This window comes from Muscardinus avellanarius (genome assembly GCF_963383645.1).
Source record: "Muscardinus avellanarius genome assembly, chromosome: 9".
NCBI lineage: Eukaryota > Metazoa > Chordata > Mammalia > Rodentia > Gliridae > Muscardinus > Muscardinus avellanarius.
Genome location: NC_137795.1, coordinates 113,823,998 through 113,843,359, shown reverse-complemented (window position 1 = coordinate 113,843,359; position 19,362 = coordinate 113,823,998). Strand labels below are relative to the sequence as shown.

Below are 19,362 nucleotides of genomic sequence, written 5' to 3'. Positions count from 1 at the left end.
CCCTCACTTCTGAGAGGATGACAGAGCCTCATGTCAAAGGCCAGGGGCACCTGTCTCCCGGAGGAAGCCGCAGGCAAGATGGTGGGCAATGCCAGGCTCGTGTGGTGCTCAGCAGAAACAGTGGTTAAGAGGCAAAACACCATGCAAGCCAGCGGCCGCGGGAAGCTGGGCAGAGCCGCGCTAGGTAAGCCGAGTTGTTCAGAAGGGCCAATGTTTACAAACAAAAATATTTAGTTCAAGCTTTGAGAGAGAGAGAGAGAGAGAGAGAGAGAGAGTGTGTGTGTGTGTGTGTGTGTGAAGAACTAGCCTGTTTTTCACCAGCATGAAAGCTTAAAAAAACTACAGGAAACCTCCAAGTAATACTTTTTTACTAAAGAGCAAGGAAAAAGATCCAAGAAACAAGATTTAACATAAACTAAACATCTGAGGTCGAATGCAAACTACCTATAGGATTAAAAATAGAATAAATATAAGGACGACTCCGTCTCAAGTGACTGCTGGCCTACTGTGTGTGGCTGGATCGGGACAGTGCCTGGCGTGCGGCCAGGTTCAAGGCGCGGTGTGTGTGACCTTCGGTTCCACCACGCTTGCTTACACTCCCATTCCCATCACCGCAGCATCCTGGAGAAGAAACCATCTCACGGACACACAGTTGCCTGTCTGCACCTTGCTGTATTTCTACAGTGGCTGATGTCGGATAGAGCAGGAGCCATCCAAACTGAGAGGGGGCACGCACGGCGTGGGTGCTGGGGAAAGCAGATTGAGGAAGCTGAGGCTGTGTCCCAAATAGCTAACGGGCCGCCGGCGATGTCACCTCCGGCTCCGGCACCCCGTCCTACCAATCCGTGAGCGCACGTGTGATCCTGCTAAGCCAGGAGCCCTGGGCCGGCACTGGGCCGCTGCCTGGCGAGCGCACCACCCGCGGGCGAGGCTGTGCGCGTCTGCGGCGCCAGCCTAGTGGTTTCCCTTGGCCGACTTCTTCTTCTTCGACTCCTCTTTCTGCTTCTGCTTCTTCCGCTTGCCGCCTTCTTTGACCCCTGAGGAAACACGGCTGTGAGACACGGCAGGCCCACACCGCTGCTACAGGAAGGCGGCACACCACCCGTCTTGCCATGTCTGCCCTCAATGCATGGAGCGCTAGGCCGAGAGCCCGTTGCACGGGTGGTGTGCCACAGGGCTGGGCGGGGAGCCGGCTCGGGACAGTGGCTCGCTGCGGCAGTGCCTGCGCCTTCCTGGGCCCCCGCCACGCCCTCTCAGCTGGCCCGGAGGCCCTGCTCTCCCAAAGCACCCGCCCAGCTCACCCCAAGGCTCTGTCTGCGGTGCCCCTGCTTCCTACTGGGGACACGGCCTCGCATGCCCATGATGCTGTGTGCTCAAAGTCAACGCTGCAGACCAACTTGTCTGGCCAAAGCCAGAGGAGAGACTTTCACACCCTGGACATTCCAACCAGAAACTGAGAATTCTGCCTTCCACTCTGCAGGAAACATCCCTGGCCCAGGACACACAGTGTGAGCATGCGTGAGTGGGCCCGGTGTGGGATCTGAACCACAAAGGAGGTCCCAGAACTCCAGCCCTCCAGACGCACAGCAGGCCAATGAGATGTTAGAGCGCAGGTCAGGGAGTGTGCGCTGGCTTCATTAGTTAGACAAGCGCGGCTGAGCGGGTCAAAGCAGCCGAGGCTCCGAGCTCCAGCCAGCCCTCCACAGCGCGTGGCAGGCAGCGCCCCTCAACACGAGGAGCTGTCCCCTCTGTCGTGCCACACTTTTTCTTGGTGATTTTAATTTCCTTCCCAATGGTCACATGTCCTGAGGACATGTCCACAGCGTGTGGCACCACAAGTCTCGCTGCATGGTCTGCTGTGTCCACCGAGTGCCTCCCCCTCTGCAACGAAGCAGAGCAGGTGTGTGTGTGTGTGTGTGTGTGTGACTAAGGGGTGGAACCCAGGGCATTTCTACCTCTGGGCTATAATCCCAGACCTATTTTATACTTTATTTCGAAACAGCGTCTCACTGAGTTGCTGAGAGCCTCACTCAGTAGCTGAGGCTGGCTTCAAACCTGTGCGGTCCTCCTGTCTCATCCTCCCAAGCGCGGGGATTACAAGCGTGCACCACCATGCCCAGCAGCAGAGTGGTTTTTAAAGGGGGTTGGCACTCCAGGGTCACAGCCCAGCAAACAGGAGGGCAAATGCCAGCAAGTCAAACTGCAACTCGCCTGTCGCCTATTCCGCAACCGCAGCCCAGCTCTCAGCTCCCAGGCCACCTGGTGCCCCTTACTTGAACTGCACCCTGGGAAATCCCACGTGCACAGTAGTCCCATCTCAGGGGTCCCACCGCCAGGGAGACTCACTTCTGACCTGGACGACTCACGTCCCAGGGACAGCAGGAGGTGGTTGCATGCCTGGCAGCCACAGTCAAGGGGGCCGCGCAGCCCCAAGGGCGGGCCAGGCTCCCCAGAGCCTCAGACGCTCGATTCCTTACTATACGCTTAAAACTGCCCCAAGCTCGCAAACCCAGCAGTAAGGTCCTTCGGAGGATGAGCACCGCACAGGGACCCCGAGCCGGGCCCTGGTTCCAGTGAAGGGCTACAGAGGAGCATCCCGACCCGAGGCTCAGGGTACACAGCCTGGCCCCAGCTACTCCTGGAACCCATGCACCCAGACTGCAAAACCAGCGCTAAGTCCTGAGTGGTCATCTGGCTGGGAGAGAGGGAAGTGAAGCCTAACTGCCCTGGAGGGCGGCACCCCTCCACCCCTAGTGGCCACCTCCTCCAGGTTCTTTCCAGCCTCCCCACCTCTGGGCAGGAACGTAAACAAAGGGCCTGCCACAGACCGGTCTGCAGGGAAGCCAGCTCTTCAGCTCTGGTGCCCTGCCTGAGACCTCCTAATTCAAGGAGTGAGTGGCGGGGATGGCAGGGTGCTGGGCAGCTCAGGCTTCCTCTGAGGGAGCCAGCCTTCCCCACAGCCATGAACAAGGGCCAGAATGCGGTCTGCACTAGCCACCCTGAAGCCCACTCGTTTCCTGCCTACAAAGCATCTGAAGAGACCCAATGACCACAGCTGAAAGAGACTTGAGAGGGGAGAATGTCCGCTCTGCTCCTACTGCTAACCCTGGCTCCCAGGCTCCTCGGCAGTGCCCTGTCTCCTGCCCTCGGGACCGCACGAGGCGGCCTGGGTCCTGCCGGGTTCCTGCTACCTGGGAACGAGGATGCGCCAGGCAGGCCCCCAGCTGCACGGCTGCTCTTAAAGAATGCAAAGCCCTCGCGGCACCTAGCAGGCCGGGCTCACGGCATCCTAACTTCACACGGGGTTTCCTGCATAGCTGGGCCCTGCCAGACACCAGCAACATTCCACTGCCCTTCCCAAACCCCGCCAGCCGTTCACCATCAGGAGCAGGCCACAGGTCTCCTGATGCACCGGCCAGCAGCCTGCCTGCCGGCCTCCCAGCTACACCTACACTGGGCAGGCTCCGTCCCCAGCTGCCCGACAGCTGGCCCTGGCTCCCCTCTGCACAGAGCAGGCGGCCAGCCGTTTGGGGCTGAAGTCCAGCTGCACTGCGGGGAGCTCTCGTGAGCTGCGCCTGACGAGGGCTGTGGATGGAGGGGCCGAAGGAACGCGCTTCCCAAGAGAAAACAGACGCCAGGTCCTTGTCCTCCTGCTTCCTGACCAAGCATCACCAAGCATCAGCACTGCACAGGCAGGGACCCAACACAAGCACTCACAGTGAGCCAACACTGGGCTGGAGGCTCAGCCTGCGCCACCGCCAGCCACACCCAGGGACTCAGACCCATGAGAGATAAGAGAGGGGAGGGGGAGGGGAGGGGGAGGGGGGAAGAGGAGAGGGGGATGAGGAGGGGAAGAGGAGAGGGGGAGGAGGAGGAGAGGAGGGAGGGGGAGGAGGAGGGGAAGAGGAGAGGGGGAGGAGGAGGAGAGGAGGGAGGGGAGGAGAAGAGGGAGGAGAGAAGGGGAGGGGGAGATGGGAGAGGAGGGGAGGAGGGAGGGAAGAGAGGGAGGGGGAGGGGAGGAGGGTGTGAGCTGGTCTGGAAAGTGGGGTGATGCAGTGGGCACGGGCCAGCACTGCGGGCAGCAGGTCTCGACCTCTAAGTTCCAGGTCACAAGAGGAGCACTTAGACACTGAAGCTACACCTGGCAAATCCTGGCTGGCAACACACGCCACACGTGCACAGGACACTGGACCCGTTTTAATGGTGAGGAAGCTTTGTGCGCCTGGGAGCCCAGGAGGAGCGGCTTGGGCCTCCTCGCCCAGCTCCGGCTGCTCAGGTCAGCAGCAGCAGCACAGCGGTGACCTCCGTCCTTGCTGTCCCGAGGGTGGGGGAGGCCGGCTTTGGGGCTGCTTCTTACCAGCCCCCCTCTGCGCACCTGCTGAGCTCATGGGGACGTCCCAGCTGCCAGGGCCCCGCTTGTCCTGCTCCTCGTCGTCCTCCAAGGGAGACTGCGGCACAGGCCTGGCTGCCAGCGTGGGCCGGGATGGCTTCAGCGGGTGGGCGCTGGTGAGCTGGGGCTGGGCGGGCTGGGGCTGGGGCTGGGCAGGCAGGGCAGGCTGGCCTCTGCGCAGGCGCTCTTCAACCAGGGCCTCGTGGTCAGCCACACCTGAAAGCACAGCAGGAGAGAGCTGTGAGCAGCCGGAGGGCCCAGCAAGGAGGACGAAGATCCCAGCCCTCCAGGACACACAGGTGAGAGCCGCGGCTGTCCTCCACTCAAGTGGCACCTCCAAGCCAGAAAGGGTGTGGTGGCCCCAGAGCCACCCACAGCAGCAGAGCCCCAGCCTGCAGCTCAGGACACCTCGCCCTGCACTCCAGTGGGGCGGGACCTGAAGGAGCTCCCAGGGCCCGCCTGGCCCGCCTGGCCAGCCCACAGGCAGCGCCCGCCACTGCCCTAGGGCCCGCTCTCCACACCCCAGGAAGCCCAGGCCCAGCCCTTCCCACACACCCATCAGCCTCACCCTAACCCTGAAAAAGAGAAGACAGCTTTGCACATGGATACTGGGAAGCAAATAAGAAAGGCTCATTGCTGAAGGGTTTCAAATGAGAATAGTAGTCACTTCACAGATGCGCAAGGAAAGAGGTGACACACGAAACTCAGGACGCAGGAGAGACCGGGTCTCCCTGACGCTGCTCACTGGGAGAAGGAAATGCCCGCTTACCTCCTGGGAGCAGCGGTCCTCACGCGCCGTCCAGAGCCCCGGCAAGAGACAGGAAGGGCTGCGTCCCCATTGGGGCAAACTGAGGCAACGGTCACCCCTCCCAGAGCGGGCTCTCCTTCCATCCCTGTTTTCCCAACTACGAAGAGGCATTACTCACCACAGGAACGTGTTAAGAAGTGTGTGTACGTCAGGGGTTTTACAACCATGCTCAACTGCCTATCAGTGATTAGTACCCAGTCACCAGGCACCGTGCTGGAGCCGGTACTGAGGAGCCTGGGGCTTGCCCGTCCTACCCTCCCGGAGAGCAAGAACCGGCCTGGACTCCCAGGGAGTCCAACCAAGGTGCCTGCCTGCCGAGGTCCTGGGCAAGGACTGCCTAAGGAAACAAGACCCATGCAAGGCAAGCCTGTGGCCGGCCCGGCGACCCCACCGTGGCCTGCTGGCCAGTCCCCGGGTTGGCCTGGGGCTGAGCCCTGAGGCCCAGGGATCAACACAGAGCTCGCTGCTGGCCGCATCCAGGGACTCGTGAGGCCCTTCTCCACAACAGTCACTTATTTCATCTATTTATTTTTATTTATTTTTCATGCCGTACTGGGGATGGAACCGGGGGGGGGGGGCATTTTACCTCTGAGTTAAGATTCCCAGCCATATTTCTTATTCTTTATTTTGAAACAAGGTCTCACTAAGTTGTGGAGGGCCTCACTAATAGCTGAGGCTGGCCGCGAACCTGCGCTCCTCCTGTCTCAGCCTCCCAAGCACTGGGATTACAAGTGTGCGCCCCACGCCCGGCTCCCCATTTTCTTTTTGTACTAGAAATTGAACCCAGAGACATTCTATCTCCAAGATACACCTCCAGCCCTTTTGCTTTTTATTCTGAAACAGGGTCTCAATAAGTTACTGAGGCTGGCCACGAACTTGCGATCCTGTCTCAGCCTCCCCAGTACTGGGATTCCAGGTGTGTGCCACCACCGCCTGGCCCACCTACATTACCTTTCTGAAGCCGTGTAACCAACCAAGCATCCCCAAAGCCAAGCTGGGAGTTAGTGACAGGCCGGCACGGTGCTGCCACTCAGGGCTTTGACTGTCACCCCAGCACACACTGCTCACAGCGCCCTCCTGTCCGCCACCTCCTGCTGGAGGCCCTCTGCATCAGACCCAGAAGCGGGCAGCGGGCAGGCCCCGCACATGGACGTGGACACTGCTGCTGTAGACATCAGGCCCAGCCACACGTGGCCTGGGATCCAGCGGCTCCTGAGGGAAGGAAGCCTATGCAGGGCGGCCCACGCATCCAGGCCCCTCCCTGTGGGCAGGAGGCAGAGCACAACCGGGTCCAGAGAAGGCCAGGGCAGGCGGGAGCAGAGCCACCCACAGGCCTGTGGGACAACACATCCCCAGCCTTCCAGAGCTGAGAAATGGGTGCTCTGGATGGCGGAGTGAGCAGTGCGCACACACCTGCGCATCTCGCATCTCACAGGTGCCCCTCTGGGTTGCAGCTTGCCACTGCGGCACCCCCAGCCAGCAGCCGGCCTATATACCAAGCAGGCCTGACCAGGAAGGCCCAGCGTCAAGCCCACCTGTTTACTGCATGGGGAGCGGGGCACTCCTGCACGTCCTGCTTTGGGGCACCACTCCCCAACTTCTCACGGCACACGCTGCGTCTGAGGCAGAAACCCACACCTCCACACACTCGCCCCAGGCCCTCACAGCCCCCGGTGTGCAGTGGGACTCTGCCAGGTTCCCTGGATCAGGGCTGGTCAAGCCGCTCTCCTAGGTCAGGCGAGGACCAAGCGCTCCTCCCACCCCTCACCTCACCCTACCCCACCCCTCACCCACACCTGGACTTACTCAAGGGCTCTGGCTGCCACAGCTGCTTAGCGCAAGCCTTACTCAGCCTCTGACCAGGACTGTAAGTCCCTCAGGCCTGCTTGTCTGAGGGCGCAGGGCACGCTGCCTCACCCCTGCAGTCTGCCCACTCACGCAGGGGTGTCGTGACTGACCTAAGAGTCCGGCAGTGCTGGGTCCACCTCTGACTCGGGGGTGAGAGTGGGGGCGCAGGCCAGGCGGTGGGCTCTGCTGCAGGATGCCAGGCAGCCGTCCTTGAGGCCCTGCATCAGGTCAGGCCGCCACGCTGCTGCAGTCTTGCAGAGCCAGGGGGCTGGGGTAGGACTTGCTTGTCCACACGGCCTGAGCCCCAGGATGGACTTCTGTGCCCCCTGCTCATGGTAAGTCGTGAGTAAGGACCGCCAATGTGCCGAAGCAATCACCGACCTCGCTGGGGAAGCGACGGGAGCCGGCTGTGCAGGCTCACGCTCCTACAAGCCACGACGTGGGAGGCCCAAGGCTAGCCTGGCCTTGGCAGCCTACCAAGACCATTCAAACCATAGATATAAAACTGGGCTAGGAGGGTAGAATGCTCTTGGGTTCAATCCCTAGTACTACACACAAAGTAAAGAAAAAGTGACTGGGAAGAAAATGGTGACAACTAAGAGCCGAGGATTAATCAAGCACTTCTCCAACATCTCACCGAGCACACACCACACCCGCTACGTGCAGCCCTCCAGGAACCCATCCAACGGAGGCCAGCACCCCGGATACAGCGGCTGAGTGGCTGCAACGCAGACCCGCAGCCCACTGCCAGGTGTGACCCAAGGGACCACCACCTGCTGCCTTCATGAGCAGGTATGCTGGGCCACGCGGCTCTGCAGGAAGCCGGGCACCCGGGGTGGCCCGGTCGCTGGGGGGAGCCAGGAGAGAGGGTTCGCCCTGCTTCCGCGGCTGGCGGACGGGCCAAGTCACCTTGGCTCCCTCGCAAGACCCACCAGCAGAGACCAGCAGCAAACGCAGCAGCCGGGCAGTGCTCGGCACCGCTTCTCACAACGCCTGCTAGCAGGCTGGCACTCTGCCCTCCACTTGGCACGCCTCTGGTGGTCCTCTTGGCTCCCTGGGGCCGGTCCCACCTTGGCCCAAGGGCTCATCTCGTGGTGGGGAGGGGCTCACACCCAAGCGGGAGTGACCCTAACCACTACCTTCAACTCACGCTCCACCCTGCTGAGCAGGAGCTCTCCCACCAGCAAGGGTCATCCTCGCTCTGGACACACTCCCTGGCTGGGGTGGCCCTGGATCTGCGGCCCTGCAGCTCGAGTGGGGACAGAGGTGGTCCACAGCCAGGGAAGGCGACCAGGATCCCGAGCAGCCTGACTCTGACGGCTCGGTCACCAAGCTCAACAGCCCACCCAGACTGTTCCCTGGAGCCCTGGGCCAGTGCCTGGTGCCTGTGAGGGTCAGGGCTGGCCCGGCCACCGTGACAGAGGGCCTGTCAGCCACTGCGCAGACAGGGGCTGTGTCCCCGGCACTGCGCCCTCCATTTCTTTCCCTGCTTTTGCAGTACTGAGGACCATGTCCAGGGCCTGCGTGGACTAGGCAGCCACTGAACGGAGGTACACCCCAGCCCTTTCTAAAGTTTTATTCTGAAGCTGGGCATAATGGCACATGCCTGTAATCTCAGTACTTGGGAGGCTGGGGCCAGCCTTAGCAACTTAGCAAAGACCCTGTTTCAAATTAAAGGGGCTGAGGGTGTAGCGGGGAGGCCGGGTGCTCTGGGTTTAATTCCCAACATCAAAATTTATAAAAAAAAAAAATCCTTTTGTTCTGAGACAGGTTCTTGCTAAGTTGCCCAGGCTGGCCTGGAGCTTGTGATCTTCCTGCCTCGCCTTCTGGGTGGCTGGGATCACAGGGGCGCACTGCTGTAGCCGTAGCTGGCTCCCCGCCCTCAGCACAGGCCAGGTCAGCATTGACGACGGAGGGGTTGGGGGGGCTGCAGGCCAACGCTCACCATCATCTCTAAAAGGAGAATAAAATCTTGCCAACAAGGCTGGATACATGACACTGGGTGTCAGAGCAGTGGAAGAAGCACCCGTGAACAGGAAAGGGCAGTGGCATCACAGCGAGGTGTGATGCGGGGTGCTGGGGCTGGCCTTCAGGGGCCAGGAAGCTATGAACACAAGCCCACCTCCCACCTTGTGGCCTGCATCCCGCTCTGGAGGCGGGCCCAGGAGCTGCGGCCCAACAGATGTCCGCCCCAGAACGCACAGGCAGACACCGGGATTGTAAGGGTAGAGTTGGGCTTTTGCTTCTGGTACTGTTAATTGAACCCAAGAACAGTCTATTTTTTTTAAAGAGGTACTGGGGGGTGGAACCCAGGGGCTTTCTACCTCCGGGCTATACTCCCAATCCTATTTTATATTTTATTTGGAAACAGGGTCTCACTAAATTACTGAGAGCCTGAGTAGCTGAGGCTGGCTTTGAACCTGTATGATCCTCTTGTCTCAGCCTCCCAAGCGCTGGGATTACAAGCGTGCGCCACCACGTGCGGCAACAGTCTACTTTTGAGCTATACCTCTACTCCCTCCGTTTTTTTTGTTTTGTTTAAAAACAGCGTCTCGCTGAATTGCTGAGGCCAGCTGCACACCTGCGATCCTCCTCCCTCGGCCTCCCAACTCCTCGGATGGGGAGGCAGAGCTGGTGTCTAGCTGAAGACTGCCATCAGAGGCACATCAACAGACCGACTCCATCTGCTTTGGTTCCTTGATGGCTCTACACTGCACAAAGATATATTCCACTGGTACAAGAGGAAATAAGCCTCACGTACCAAGAAGGAATCCAAGTCAACGAGCGACACTGGTGGGGAGAGCGTGCTGCATGTCCAGGGCGCACAGACATGCCAGGCGCCCCGACCCTCGGGATGAGCCGTGGCCTCTCCAGCTCCCTGAGAGAAGGCCGCAGCGCCCCACTGCAAGACCCTGTCGTCAGCCCTGTGTCTGCAAGCCCAAAGGTGGTTCCGGCCCCCGCAGGCACAGTGACCAGCCCTCTTCTAGGAAGGCCCTGTGTGCCGACACCAAGCCCCCCAACTCCCCTGTCCAGCTGCGGGAGTTGGCCATGCCGGGGATGAGGCATGGCTTCAAGCCGAGGGTGCCAGCAAGCAGTGTCTTAAATGGCTCCAGGGCGAATGCACACCTTGCGGGTCCCAGCACCTGAGGCGCTCTCCTTCACATGCCATTGTGGGAAGTACCCGAAAACCCTGGCCGGCCCGGCCCAGGAGGGCGCACGGCCAGGGCAGGACACACCACGCTGCGTCCAGGCCGTCGCCAGGAGCCAGCAAGGGGTGTATACCCCACCCCTGTCGCAAGCCCCAGGACTTGCTTCCCTTCACAGAACTGAAAACTGACAAATCCGATCATTAAAATACTAGTAGTACCCAACAAAGTTAATGTTCAAGCCTTACAGCGAAGTCTTTTGGGAAATGCAAAAGCACTGCACATTTGTTATAACTGAAAAGGGCTCTAAAGCCAAGCTTAACACACAGGCTGCTCCCAGCACAGCCCCCACATTGGGGGGTGAGGGGGGTCGGCTGGGAACCCAGCCGCACTGCGCCGGGAAAGGCCCCTGCAGGCATGAGGTCCCTGGGAACCCAGCCGCACTGCACCGTGGAAGGCCCCCACAGGCATGAGGTCCCTGGGAATCCAGGCGTACTGCACCAGGGAAGGCCCCTGCAGGCATGAGGTCCCTGGGAACCCAGGCGTACTGCACTGCACCGGGGAAGGCCCCTGCAGGCATGAGGTCCCTGGGAACCCAGCCGCACTGCACCGGGGAAGGCCCCCGCAGGCATGAGGTCCCTGGGAACCCAGGCGTACTGCACTGCACCGGGGAAGGCCCCCGCAGGCATGAGGTCCCTGGGAACCCAGGCGTACTGCACTGCACCGGGGAAGGCCCCTGCAGGCATGAGGTCCCTGGGAACCCAGCCGCACTGCACCGGGGAAGGCCCCCGCAGGCATGAGGTCCCTGGGAACCCAGGCGTACTGCACTGTGCACTGTGCCGGGGAAGGCCCCTACAGGCATGAGGTCCCTGGGAATCCAGGTGTACTGCACTGCACCGGGGAAGGCCCCTGCAGGCATGGGGTCCCTGGGAATCCAGCCGCACTGTGCCGGGGAAGGCCCCTGCAGGCATGGGGTCCCTGGGAACCCAGCCGCACTGCACCGGGGAAGGCCCCTGCAGGCATGAGGTCCCGGGAGGCGGCCCGCTGTCACCATGGCGCAGGGACCTCACGGCGGCCCAGCGCGGAGCTCAAGTGTGCAAGGTCTCTTGTGAAGAACACACCAACCAACTCACACCCTTACAGCATCAGCTCCTCACCCAAACGCAAAGGTTCTCACCTCGGCTGGACCCCAGCCCCACAATTAGAACTAACAGTTTAATCCACCGCACCCGACGTCCATCCGAGAGCTGGTCCACCTCTGCCGCTCCGGCTCCTCCACATCTCCCGTGACGCCACTTGCTACACCGTTCCTCTTCAGACACTCACCACCACGGTTCGACTGTGTTTAATGATTTGTATTATAAAGGCCGTACGCATAGGGAGGAAAGTCACCGCTAAATGCACGGCAGAGATAAATGAGCGCTTGCTCCCGTTTCTGCTAGTGCTTTCTGCACATGAACTGCTTTCTTTTTGGTCGGCTGGAGGCTGGGGAGTAGGAGGAGTGCTATGGAATAAACTCAGGGCCTCATCCGTGCTAAGTAAAGGTCTGACGCCGGGCTTCGCCCCAGCCGAATGAACCACCAAGCCTTATAAGTGATTAAAAGGTAGGCTGGGTACAAGAGGTCCAAGTGTGTTTATCCTCCCCACTTTGGAAATTAATACCTGCCTTGGAACAGCAAGTTAAATGAAATTCAAAACAACATACACAGCTGGGCATGGTGGCGAAGACTTGTAATCCCAGTACTTGGGATGCTGAGATGGGAAGACCATAGTTCAAGGAAAGCCTCACCAATAGTGAGACTCTGCTTCAAAATAAAGTAATATGGGGCCGAGGGTGTGGCTCCAAGCAGAATGCCCCTGGGTCCATCCCTAGTAGCACGCTGTCCCCTCCAGGCTGGGCGCTCGTGAGCAAGCTGCTGGAGGAATGCACACCGGCGTCACGCGTGCAGCCTGCAGTCAGAGGTTCTGGCTCTCAGTGCGGGAATCCATCAAGTCACAACACCTGACATTACACTGCCTCAAACAGTGCCTGCTGGCTTGTTCCAAGACCGCGACAGCCATTCAAACACTGGGTGCTGAGCATGTGTCAGGCGCTGGGGCCCCAAAGACCTGCCTGGTCACTGAATGCAGTGAACAGACCAAGTAAGAGCATGGCAGAGAGGCCTCCATCGGCTTGCCGGGCGCACGGGTGGGGACCATTGGCTAGAGGACCGAGGCTGTACACGAAGAGGAGGGCTGCAGTGAGCGCGATGCCACAGCACGGTGAGGAACCGCAGCCCGCCAGGCGGTAACAAGTCCCACCGCCCAGCCTCAGGTGCTGAGCAGGACGCGGCCCGACAGCCAACAGCGGCTTCGTGAGGTGTCTGTCTGAAGAGCCAAGCAAGGCCCTGGACTGTGGTCATGGATAAACCCAGGGGCGCTCTACCTCTGAGCGGCCTTGTTTGGTTTTTTTGGTGTTGTTTTTTTCTTTAACAGGGTCTCGCTAAATTAAGAGTGCGCTGGCCTGGAACCCAGGACCTTCCCAAGTACTGCGATTACAGACTGCACCCTGTGCCCAGCTCCTTATGACTTTTTTTTTTTTTGGGGGGGGGCAATACTAGAGCTAGAACTCAGGGGCTCTGTACCTTCAAGCTAACCTCCAGCCCTACTTTTTCTTCTTTATTTTGAAACAAGGTCTCACTAAGTAGCTGAGGGTAGCAGCAAACCTTCCATCCACCTGTCTCAGCCTCCCAAATACTGGGATTACAAGTGCACACCACACACCACCCCCGCTACAATTAATCCTTAATTAAGACTGGGTTTTGGTAGTAAAGACGTGTCAAAACAACTAAGAAAGGATGGCTGACTGGAGAGGAGTTCTGTACCAAGCCCACAGTGGCTGACAACTGCTCCTCAGCCACTGCACCCTGCACACCCACCCACCCACCGCCCCCCTTAGCACACCACCAAACGTTCACCTGAGCTCCGGCCAAGTGCTGCTAGTTACAAGAGTACTCTTGACAACCCCTCCTCAACAATGGCGCCAGCGGGGCCTCCCGGGAGCGCCCCACAGAGGGACACGGTGGTGGCGGAGGCTACTGTTGTGGGGAGATGGCCAGCGGTCCCCACGAGTCTCACATCCCTCAGCTCAGCCGGAAGCTTTGCCTTCAGGTAGAGGAGCAGAGACGCCAACCAAGAGGTGCCCGCACTCAAGCAGGGGTAGGGAGCCCCAGGCAGACGTGGAAGTGGGTCTGCACTCGCCCAAGCTCCTGCGCCCTCAGCAGGAGAGCGGGGCGACACAGAGGTGGTGGCTGGACTGGCTGGACGCAGAGGTAATGATTTTATTCCCCTGGCTTGCGGCTGCTGCTACGGAACAAGCAGCATGGCTTCTGTTGTCCTGCCTCCGGGCCAGGCATCAGCGCAGCAGAGATTGACCATGCACCAGGACACAGGAGGGGCAGTGGGAGCCCTGGCTCCTCACCAGCACCAAAAACGACACAGCCCTCACAGGCACAAAATAAGGCAGAATGGAGGCCCCAACCGCTGAGGGAACCTACACTCGCAAGTGCAGGCTTTCTGAGACCTCAGGCTTGCCAGCCTGCGCAAGGCCTAACCCTACCCCAAAGTCAGCAGCACCAGCTCCCAGGGTGGACGCGCTCCTGCCTTTACTCTCAAACAGCCAGGGACCCCTTGGGAATGCACCCTGAGAACGCAAGCCGGGCGTGGTGGCGCACACTTGTGATCCCAGCATTTGGGAGGCTGAGACCAGAGGGTCGCAGCTCACGTGAAGACAGTCTCAGCTACTCATGCCCTCCAGAACTCAGTGAGACCGTTTCAAAATGAAGAATAAAAATAGGGCTGGGGTATAGCTGGCCGAGAGCCAAGTGTCCCACACCAAAGGGAAGTCAGTGACCCGCAGGGCTCAGGAAGCACGTGAGGAAGAGTCGCGTGAGCCGGCGTGGGGACGGCACCTGCAGAACAACCCAACGCAGGAGCACTGCCCACCTTCCATGGCCTGTGTACAACAGAGTCTCCTGCCTATACATAAAAAAAAAGCACTGCTAGGTCGTACCACCCAACCCCTGACCTGAGACAGCTAGGTGGACTGACAGACTGTGTAGCGCCTCTCTTGCCATGACCTTGCCGCTCCAACATGTGCCCCCCACACACCTTGCTGGCACTGAGAAGCTGGAGCAGAGATACAAAACCCGCACAGTCGGGAGCAGTGGCGGGGCCTGCAGCCCCGCTACCAGGGAGGCACAGGCAGGAGCCAGCTTAGTGAGACCCTGACAGGGGACATGTGACCCTCGCAGCTAGGAGGTTGACCCGGGAGGATTGCAGGTTCAAGGCCACTCTCAGCAATTTTAGCAAGATCGTGTTCCAACATAAAAAGCAAATTTGAAAAAAGGGCTGGGAGTGCAGCTCAAAGGTGGACTGCCCTGGGCTGGGACAGGGTGCCGAGATGCTCAGTGGTAGAAACTCCTCCAAGCAGGCTTGAGGCCCTAAATTTAAGCACAAAACTTACAGCAAAAAATAAAAATAACACAGATATAGTGGGCAAATAATAAAGAGAACAATCATTCCACCAACAGTATTCCTCAAACCATACTGTCCCAGAGGAACCTATGCTTCAACAGAGAAGATAACACAGGCAGCAAGAGGACTCCCGCAGCCTGCCCTTTGAGAGCTTCCAGGACAACCCTGACTGACGCCACTGTTCATCTGGTGTGTCCTATCAACGGTTAGGTTACTGAACCCCAAGTTCAACCTGTGACCCTCTGGCTCTCAGGCTTGTATTTTGTTAAGAAGCATGAAGCCGGGCGTGGTGGTGCACACGTGTGATCCCAGTACTTGGGAGGTTGAGACAGAGGATTGCAGGTTCGTGAACAGCCTCAACTACTTAGTGAGACTCCTGCAACTTAGTGAGACCTACCCGGTTTCAAAATAATTAAAACAATAGGGCTGGGGGTGTAGCTTGGAGGTAGAATGCCCCTGGATTCAATCTCTGGTGTTACACAAAAAAGAATAAATAAAAGGAGCCATTGTTCGTCACTAGAGTCGAGCCACCTGGGGGAGACCAGAGGGAGGACAAGAGGACAGGGCTGAGGGAGGCTCCGCAGACGCTCTAGACCAGGGCTGCCCGCGTCGGGAGGGTGCGCGGCTTCTCTGGTGGAGTGGGCGGGAACCAGCACCCCCAGGCAAACAGGTCCTCTTTTCAAAGGCCATCAGCACTGCAAAGACCTTTCCAACACAGAAGCCGGGCGTGGTGGCGCACGCTTGTAATCCCCGCTTGTAATCCCCGCGCTTGGGAAGCTGAGACAGGAGGGTCGCACGGGTTCGAAGCCAGCCTCAGCTACTTAGTGAGGCTCTCAGCAACTTAGTGAGACCCTGTTTCCAAATAAAGTATAAAATGGGTCTGGGAATGTAGCCTGGAGGTAGAAAGCCTCTGGGTTCCATCCCCAGTACCACCAAAAATAAAAGGAAGCACTGGGACCACAAAATGAAAAATGAAAAAGCTGGCATCTGTCGCTTAGATGAGATGTTCTTCCAGGTCACTCTGAGTGATACGATCACTGCACAAAACAATTTCCTAACTTTGAAAAAAATTAAAGCTGCTTTCACACACTCTGGACTCAAGTCTTTGGGGATGACAGTGTTCAAAAATCAAAGACGCAGCCGGGCGTGGTGGCACACGCTTGTAATCCCCGTGCTTGGGAGACTGAGACAGGACGATCACACAGGTTTGAAGCCAGCCTCAGCTACTGCGTGAGGCTCTCAGCAACTCAGTGAGACTCTGTTTCCAAATGAAATATAAAAAAATAGGTCTGGGTGTGTAGCCTGGAGGTAGGAAAGCCCCTGGGTTCCACAACCAGTACTACCAAAAAAAAAAAAAAAAAAAAAGACCAGGCTTGACAACAGATAAGTGAACGTCTCCTTCAGTAACAAAGCCATCTGTCCTGACAGGGCAGCAGGAGGCTTCTGCGGCTGACATTCTGAGGTATGTGCAGGCGACTGCGTACCTACCTCCATCAGGTGGAGAGCTGAGCTAGGCCAGGCCCCACACCGAGCGCCGCCTTCCCTGGGTCCTCGGGCTGTGGTCTTCAACTGCCTTCGGCACCTTTGGCTACGCTGTTTGCTTTTAAAGCTCCTAGGAGATTTCTTAAAATGCCTTTTGCTTACTTACAGCTGTAATTGGTCCCGTTCCTTACAGATGCTACGGTACCATGAGCAGTCTCCATGGGCCTCCCACCTGGGCCAGCAGCCAGGCTAGACCACGCACTGCTCCCCCCAAACAATGCAGCGAGGTGGGTGAACGAGACTCCTTTAATATGCTGCGACCACCAGCAAGAATCCTGGTTACCAATGACGAACCCAAAAGCTTTTACGAACAGAAAACACCTTTATTTTTGCTCGCTCCTTGTTCATTCCATGACTTGACCATGCAGTCCTTAAGTGACCTTACATCAAATACATCCTAACATCTACAGGACAGTCTGAGGAATACAGACCTGTATGGCTGTTTCTTCCCTCCCCCAGAGAAATGCCATCACACCATACCAAGAGGCCCAATTGGTTCCTACATCACCCCTTCTAAACAGGAAAGCCTGCACACACTCCAAACACACTGAGGACATCTACGTGTCACTCTCCTCCAGCACCCACCATCACCTTAATGACGCCCCGGAGCCTATGAAATGACACTAGAAACCAGGCACAAAATCACACGCAGACACAAAGAAGGCTGCAGACCCCACTCAGGAAAAGTGCACCAAACACATTCACATTTATTTTCTTTTTTTTTTTAAAGCAAATGACAAAGACCCAGCTTACCAGCTTTTAAAACCTAAACTTAACATTACATATTTAAACAATTGTCAAAAACTTTACTAAGTTGCCAGCATTCATGCACAACTAGAAAACATCCTTAAATTTATATTAAACCAGAAATGTATTACCATTAATGTATTAATCTTTCATTACTAAATACTGAAAAACTGAAGTGATTTCTACAGAAGACTCGTCCTGGCAAAGTTACCTTCGCCGCAGGCTGACACTAGTGGCTCACATTTCAGCACAATGGAAAGCAGGTCCACGCTGGTGAAGAGGACAGTCAGGTTCTAGCACTACTCAAGAGCCGGGCTCTCTGTGGCTTACGTTTAATAAAAAAGCAAAGTGCATACAGAGATTACAACAATTTTAAAGACAAAAAAATGGTCCTATTGTGTGGTCCCAACAATAAACTCAAAAGTCTATGACAAATAGGAGCTCCGATGAGCTGTTTATAAATACTTTAGATTAGGTACAATTATACTGAAAGTCGAGTTCATTTGAAATCTTCAAAAAAAAATGTTCCTGCCACTCCTCAAATGGTGCTCGTTAGTTACCGTTTCTGCACAGTGGTGCTGGGTTACTTGTTATCCAAGCGCAGCAGCTGCTCCTTACCATTGATGGTCAAGGACTTCAACTGGCCGTCTTCTTCAACTTCTACTCGTTCTTGACCATTTTCAACGATTCTGTGGGATAGAATTAAGTAAACACATACACTTAAATGAGTGAATACTTATAAAACTATGAAGACACGCAAATATTTCTAAACATTTTACTTCAATAGACACCTAGAAGTAAGTAAAATGCAAGCTGAAAGACACAAGTAAAGTTAACCATGGATATAACTTTTTTCCTTAAAATACATTTATTCTGCCAGGCATGATGGCACACATGTGTAATCTGAGCACTTGGGAGTGCTGAGACAGGAAGATCCCAGGTTCAAGACCAGCCCCAGCAGTTTAGTGAGATTAAAATCACCTACCAAGACCCTGTTTCAAAACAAAACAAAACAAAAATTTAACAAAAGCTGGGAATATACTTTGGAGGTAGACTGCCTCTGAGTTCCATACCCAGTACCATGGGGAAAAAAATCTGACAAAAACAAGTTTTGTCACGACTGTAAAGCTGATTCCTAAATATGTGCAGAGATGCTTTCTTTCAAAAGTAGTACAGAATAGGCAGGGTGAGTAGCTCAGTGATAAAAGCGTTTGCCTAACATGAGAAAGGTCATGAGAGGAAGCAAAAAATAAAAAGTTTCACTATTAATGGTTTTTCAATTTACTGTTCTAATATGCCAGGGAAACCTACTACCTATTGTTACTTATTAAGAGCATGCCCAGCTGGGTGTGGTGGTACACTCTTGTAATCTCAGCGCTTGGGAGGCTGAGACAGGAAGATCGCACAGGTTCAAAGCCAGCCTCAGCTACTGAGTGAGGCTCTCAGCAACTTAGTGAGACCCCGTTTCCGAAATAAAATAGGTATGGGAGTATAGCCTGGAGGTAGAAGGCCCCTGATTCCACCCCTAGTACCAACCCCCCAAAAAAGAATATGCCCAAAAATTAAGCATTAATTAAGTAAATATTAAAAATGGAAACGCTAAGGTGGGTGCGGTGGCGCACACTTGTAATCCCAGCATTTGGGAGGCTGAGAAAGAAGGATCACGGTTCACGGACAGCCTCAGCTACTTAGCGAGGCCCTCCGCAACTCAGTGAGACCCTGTTTCAAAATAAAGAATAAAAAAAAAAAGCCGAGCGTGGTGGTGCACGCTTATAATCCCCGTGCTTGGGAGGCGAAGACAGGAGGATTGTGCAGGTTCAAAGCCAGTTGCAGTGGCCCTGAGGTAGAAGGGCTTCCAGGAACCCCAGTACCACCAAAAAAAATAAGCAAATTAAAAAAATGGGCAGGGGGTGTAGCTTGGAGGTCAAATGCCGCTGGGCTCCAGACCCCCCCCCCCAAAAAAAAATCACAAAAGTTCAAGCCAGGCGCGGTGGCACATGCCTGTAATCCCAGTTTATGGGAGACTGAGAAAGGAGGATTTCAGGTTTAAGGACAACTCTCATCAACCTAGTGAGACTGTTTCCAAATTAAAAAATAAAATAGGACTGGCTGCGGGCATGTGGCTCAGAGGTAGAAGGTCCCCAGGCTCAATCCTCAGTCCCACAAGGGGGGGGGGGGCCTCTACCTAATTATAATATTCGGCTAGGCATGGTGGCTCAAGCTTGCAATCTCAGTACTCGGAGGCTCAGACAGGAAAATGAAAGGTTCAAGGACGCCTGAGCAAGTGGAGGCTCTCATCAACCAAGGGAGACAGGGTTTTATAGGACAAAACAAGACCAGAGTGTGGCTTGGAGGTAGAATGCTTC

The 19,362-nt window shown here is 56.5% G+C and overlaps 1 protein-coding gene across 2 annotated transcripts in view; it reads right to left on the bottom strand.

Annotated features, from left to right (window-relative positions):
- Nucleotides 1–954: 954 nt before the first annotated feature.
- Nucleotides 955–19,362, bottom strand: part of DNAJB6 (DnaJ heat shock protein family (Hsp40) member B6) — a gene marked incomplete at both ends in the record, with an annotated part of 42,568 nt that continues 24,160 nt past the window's right edge. The window contains 2 exons of one of the 2 annotated variants that reach the window (XM_080701012.1): nt 955–1,037; nt 17,615–17,685. In XM_080701012.1, coding sequence (XP_080557138.1) covers nt 955–1,037; nt 17,615–17,685 — 154 coding nt within the window. Of the gene's footprint in view, nt 1,038–17,579; nt 17,686–19,362 lie in introns of those variants that run through there. The other variant, XM_080701013.1, reaches the window with a different exon arrangement.